The 5,534-nt window shown below is 37.6% G+C and overlaps 1 protein-coding gene across 1 annotated transcript in view; it reads right to left on the bottom strand.

The window, feature by feature from the left end:
- LOC108788651 (solute carrier family 12 member 3-like) overlaps positions 1-5,534 on the bottom strand; it is a 22,485-nt gene that overhangs the window by 13,576 nt on the left and 3,375 nt on the right. The window contains exons 4-11 of the mRNA XM_018558478.1: positions 4,688-4,783; positions 3,199-3,338; positions 2,879-2,989; positions 2,676-2,787; positions 1,564-1,694; positions 1,324-1,408; positions 1,074-1,228; positions 441-548 (exon numbers count right to left, since the gene is read on the bottom strand). Of these exons, the coding sequence (XP_018413980.1) occupies positions 441-548; positions 1,074-1,228; positions 1,324-1,408; positions 1,564-1,694; positions 2,676-2,787; positions 2,879-2,989; positions 3,199-3,338; positions 4,688-4,783 (938 nt within the window). The remainder of the gene's footprint in view (positions 1-440; positions 549-1,073; positions 1,229-1,323; positions 1,409-1,563; positions 1,695-2,675; positions 2,788-2,878; positions 2,990-3,198; positions 3,339-4,687; positions 4,784-5,534) is intronic.

The following is a 5,534-nucleotide window of genomic DNA, read 5'->3' as shown; positions in this document are numbered from 1 at the left end:
TATATTTTTTTTTTTTGTCATATATAAGACTTAAAAGTACATATGCACAATATAGTTTTATTCTAATACTTATTCTATACTCTCTAAAGCCAGAAAATGGTGCACTTGAGGCAGTTCTTTATACTATTGCTGCTATACTGTGAATACCCTGTTAATTTGGTTTCCTGCTATTCAGCTCTTTTCACACCACATATACAGTTAAATAAGCCAAAGGCAAGATCCGTCCACCTGGTCTCTAACTGACATGGAACCATCTCAAACAGATACTATGCAAGCAAATCGCAATGCAAACAGGCTTTAATAAATTTTAATATGTTAAATAAAGATATTATGGTAGTATTAGGTACATGTACTTGGATGCTCAGAGCATAGGACCTATTACATATTCACAACTGACAAATGTCTGTTAAATTAAAGAGCTGCACAGGCCATCTTCTTACCTGGAAGACTTTGGGAGCTGACACCAGGCAAGCCAGAGCTGAGGACAGAGTAGCTGCAAAGATACCTGCTGTGATCAATGGACTGAATGCTGCCACCATACTCATTGCCTGTGTAGGAAAAGAACAGTGACTACAGAGAAGATAAACTAATCACTCAATATTTGAAGCTATTGCTTGCATCCTCCTATATTAGATTGCATTCCTATTACCTATTTTTGCATTCCATGAGAGCCACTTAATCTGGGTGTGCTCAGTATGCAAACTGTGACTTCAGCTGCAGCTTGGAGTTTTGATAAACTTCCTTGTATACCATGATATATTTGATACCATATACAAAACAGCCATACAGGTGTAATACAACCTGTAGAGAAGCACGCACATTGCATGAAGATTCCAAAACGTGATCTACAGATGAAGCTTCAAATGTTATTACATTTGTTTTGCAATATAATATCATATGATTTTCTATGTTATGACAATATGTCAATTTACCTATCTAATAGGGTAAACTATGTTAAAGCTTAAGGTTCGTACTAGATGTACGATGGCCAAGGACTTCAGCAGACACGTCAGTAGGACTGAAGTAACGGAAGCCCTCCTATTACCTTAGTTTTAACAGAGATATTGGCATACCTGATAGTGATTTGACAGTCCATAGTAGCAACTTTCTGTCTCTTTGCAAGAGGTGAAATTCCAACCAAACTGGCAGCTTAGTCCTTCACAATCTGTCTCATTCATTGGTATTGTATCATTCAGACTACCAGAGGCATCACGCAGGACACAAGAACCTGCACAGAGTAAGAAAAAGAGAAAGGGTGATTTTGTAAAGCAGCTGACTAAAGGAAAAAAGTATCACAATGTCAATTATCCAGCAACAGCTCACCTATGGAAGCAGAAATCGCAAGATAGGAGATTGTGGTCCAGAATATAGCCATTAGTGTTCCTTTGGGAATGGCCACTGCTGGGTCCTGAAATAGGTATATTTTGAGTAAACAAAATGCTATATTTAGTCACATAGATCGTTGCGAGTGAAGGAAGTGAATTACTCTAGTTAGAAATGTATGTATAGTACATGTAGGGTCAACATCATATATATATATATATATCAGACATACTGTCATACCTTTAGGTCTCCTGAGATATTAGCTCCTGCTAAGATCCCAGTAGCAGATGGGAAGAAGATGGAAAACATGCCAAAGAATGTTCCAGTTTCTCCTCTCCAGTTAGGAACAATGTTTTCCAGGAAGATTGATCCTGTAATTTAACGAAAACATGGTTAGATAATGTAATGGCAGAGCTGTAATATGACAGGAACAACCAGATTTTTTTGAAAGACCCACAAGTCCAGTACGAATGGTTAATTGGTTACGCATTTGTATAACATTAAATACTCTCTTTGTTTTAATTATGCAAGCTTCAAGACAACAGTGTATAAAGTGCTTTTGCACTTTAATATACAGTTGGATCCATTATTTTATTTTAATCTTGAATCCTACCTCCTGCAAGCCCCACATCTTGTATTTCACCAACAGCGCTAGTGCAGGTGACCAACTTCCACTGCAACCTATCCATTTAGATGTCAGTTAGCTATTCAGATGTGTACAGACCAAATTGAAGCACCTTTTGCTGATTTAAATAATTGATAGCCCTCCTATAAACCAGAACTTTACCTACCATGCCAATGTTTCACGTAAGAGGCTACACTACTCTGAATTGCCCCCCATCCTGGACACATGCCATTATGTATGTTCTCTCTAGTAATAAGTATATTACATACTCCTGCCCTATGACTAACAGCAGCACCAGTCTACAGGCAAGCAGTGCCCACTTCCCTGTACTAGATGGAAATTGTACATATTTTTATTTAGCCCAGAAGCGAGAAGACACATTAGAACAGCTCAGCCCCTACCTTCTTGTACATGCACCCAGTGAATTTTTACAGTGAGTTAGAAAAGCATTTAAATATTGCAAGGGATAACCTACAGGCTCCTCAGGAGCAAAGGAAGAGTTTGCAGCCTTCTGATCTCTATTCTTAGGCCACTATGCACAATTAGGTATGTATTATTCATATCAATTGATAATGGTAATAAGGGATTGGATGAAAATAAAACCTCGCTTGATCTGTGTCCCATTTGTGTTCTATGCAGTGGCTTAATTGACCAATAGGGGTAAATGTTTATATGTAAGCTGGGAACTTGGCGTTTATGCCTGTAGATGTTACCAACATGTGCTCACCTTGGTAGCTGAAGAAACCTTTGGATTGTTTTTCTTCACTAGGAGGCATGACTGTGCCCACTACGTAGCTTGCAAATGATACCATGATGACAAAAAAGAATACTATCTGTGCCTGTACAAAAAAAATGTGAATGGGATTCAGAGTCTTGAAATGAGGATCATAAATAATAAATTCAAGGAGAACATAAGGCTTTTACACATACCTTTGCTTCCCATTCCATTCCAGCTAATGAAATGAAAAGAAGAACTGTCACAGTTATAACTCCAATGATCCTGATATCATTGACTGGGTCAGAAATCACAGCATTGTATTCCTGGATGGAATGGAATGGAATAATAAGTTAATAAGTAGAGAACTATACAGACCTGTTTACCGTGTAAAATATTAGTGTAAAATATAAGCCGCAGTTTCCACATGCAATCCATTAAATACAGTTGTAATATGTACCCAAGCTTGCACACTACTACTAATAATCTAAACTTTAACTAAACAATTAATGCTTATCTCATAGACTATACTTACTATGAGGAGGTCCCGAACAGTTTCTGCAAATCCTACTGTGTGCATGGCAACTGCAACTGCATTAGCAAAGGCAAAGATGAGTCCAATGGAGCCTCCGAGTTCAGGGCCCAAGCTTCGAGAGATGAGGAAATAGGTTCCACCTATTAACAAATAAATTATCACTTTTACATGCTGGGGTATACTGGCCTGCAGAACACAAAATGGCAGTTCCCACCTTTTCTTGGAAAATAATTCTTTTATGAAATAATGTCCTAATTACACATCAAAAACATGTCAAAACAAATCATATGTTTTATTTGAAATTGGCGAGACCACCTAACACCGATATTCTAATTTTTAGCAGATATTGAAACATTAACAGGGTTATTCACAAAAGGGTGAAGAGTTTGGAGAAGGCAGGAGAAGTGAACCATCTAGGACAACATAGCTGAACTGGAAAGGAGCTGAATTTGGAGAACTTTTCCAAATCAGCTATTTTATCCTTGATTGTTTACTTCTCCTGCCTCCTCCAAACTCTTCCCCTTTTGTGATTAAACCTGTATATCTAATGATTTTTTTAAGTATATGCAGAGCCATAACTATTTTCCAACTTTGGATAGAGTATAGACAGAGGTGCAATCACTGTGATTTTAATTTTGCTGATTTACGTATACTTCTGGTCCACGGGATGCAAGAAGTGAGAGTAAAGAATTCTACTCAGACAGTTGTTGCCAAACAGTTGTGTCCTTTGGAAGATTTATGCTCACTTCTTGTTCTGGTGACACTTCTAAAATGTTAGATCATTTCCCACCACTTCCTGTCTCAATGACAATGGACACAAGAACAAATAGAAAGGGTTGATCTAGCAAATGCGCAGACAGCCATAAACAGTTGGATTTGAATCCTTCCGTACTTTATCCAACACTGAAAAAGTGGTGGTTATACAAGCACTTTAAGCTTTTGAGAACTATGCTGGTGATATGTCTGCACTTGAATTCCTAGATCTGTCCACCTACTGCAGCCTTACAGTCAATAGGATGGTGCCTTTCTCTCCTTGTTAGATTCATATTTTATTTTATAATATGTAGAATGAAATGCAACAGGAAGACACCTAACACTTGAGGGTAGCCAGGAAGGCGCCAAACTGCAAGGTGCTCAGGGACTGAATCAAGAAATATAATAGGGAAATCTCTCCCCTGGCTTCCTCTGGAGATATAAAAAAACTGTCTTAAATATCTTTTCATGGAATGTCCCTTTAAATTCCTGTTGACATAGCAATACACTGTCACTGCCATTCGATTTTTATTGTGTTACAGTTAAAATAAATTTGCATTAGCCTTTGCTTATTCTATTTTGATATTCCTTTCTTGCATTTTTCTCTGTTTAAATGATGGAGAAGAACATTTTAAACACAATGTCATTAGTCAAGTGAATGGGTCAGGCCAGGCATGTTACATATATAGTAAACAATAGGACATTCCATTTTTTTTTTCTGTAGTGCCTGACCTACCTGACTTTACTTTTCCATTTGTAGAAATAGCAGAAATGGACAAGCCTGTGATTGATGTCACCAGCACAGACATTAGAATGATCAACCACGTGAGTCCTAAAATAATAGAGAATTATACTGCATTAAATATTTCTTCAGATCAGATGAAGTAATCGCTACAAATATTAAGAGTGATAAAACCATTTGAAACAAAGATGCAAGCTTCAAAAATAAAACAGTGAAGAAATGCTCCGCCGCAAGCCGCCCCCTCCCCCTCCTTACACACACACACACATACACCTCAAGCTGCATCATTATGGGTACGCCCTTGATTATAGCAGTATCCACACTTTATATAAGATAGAAGAGTATGCAATACATAATATTATGCTAACATCTAGAACATTTTAATAAACAAATGTCCCTATATTACCAGTACATGTGCCTTAAACAATATATTAGACATGTGCGATTCGTTTCGGACATATTCGCTATTCGGAAGAATTTTCGGAGATTCGGATATATACAAATTTCCAAATGACAGAAATGACGAATGCAAACGATGCTGAATTTCTGATTTCCGAAATTCGTTAGCGGTAATCTGGACGACGTTTCGTTTGTGGGCGAAATTTAGTTGCAGCAAAGTGACATTAGAGAAAAAAAAAAAACTTTTGTTTTTACAGTCTGCAGAAGAGAAAAAAAAAAAAGCATGAGGTTCCCCACCCAATTCTTACCAAACCCTTTAGGTCTGGTAGGAATGTTAGGAGGGACCCCCCAAGTTAAAACATAAAAAAAGTGCATGGGATTCCCCCAAAATCCATACCAGGCCCTTTAAGTCTGATAGGAATTTTAAGGGGAAACCCCAGCC

Source organism: Nanorana parkeri, unplaced genomic scaffold (assembly GCF_000935625.1).
Source record: "Nanorana parkeri isolate BGI_ZX_2015 unplaced genomic scaffold, ASM93562v1 scaffold15, whole genome shotgun sequence".
Lineage (NCBI taxonomy): Eukaryota > Metazoa > Chordata > Amphibia > Anura > Dicroglossidae > Nanorana > Nanorana parkeri.
The sequence above is the reverse complement of the archived record's forward strand: the minus strand, read 5'-3'. Positions and strand labels throughout refer to the sequence as shown.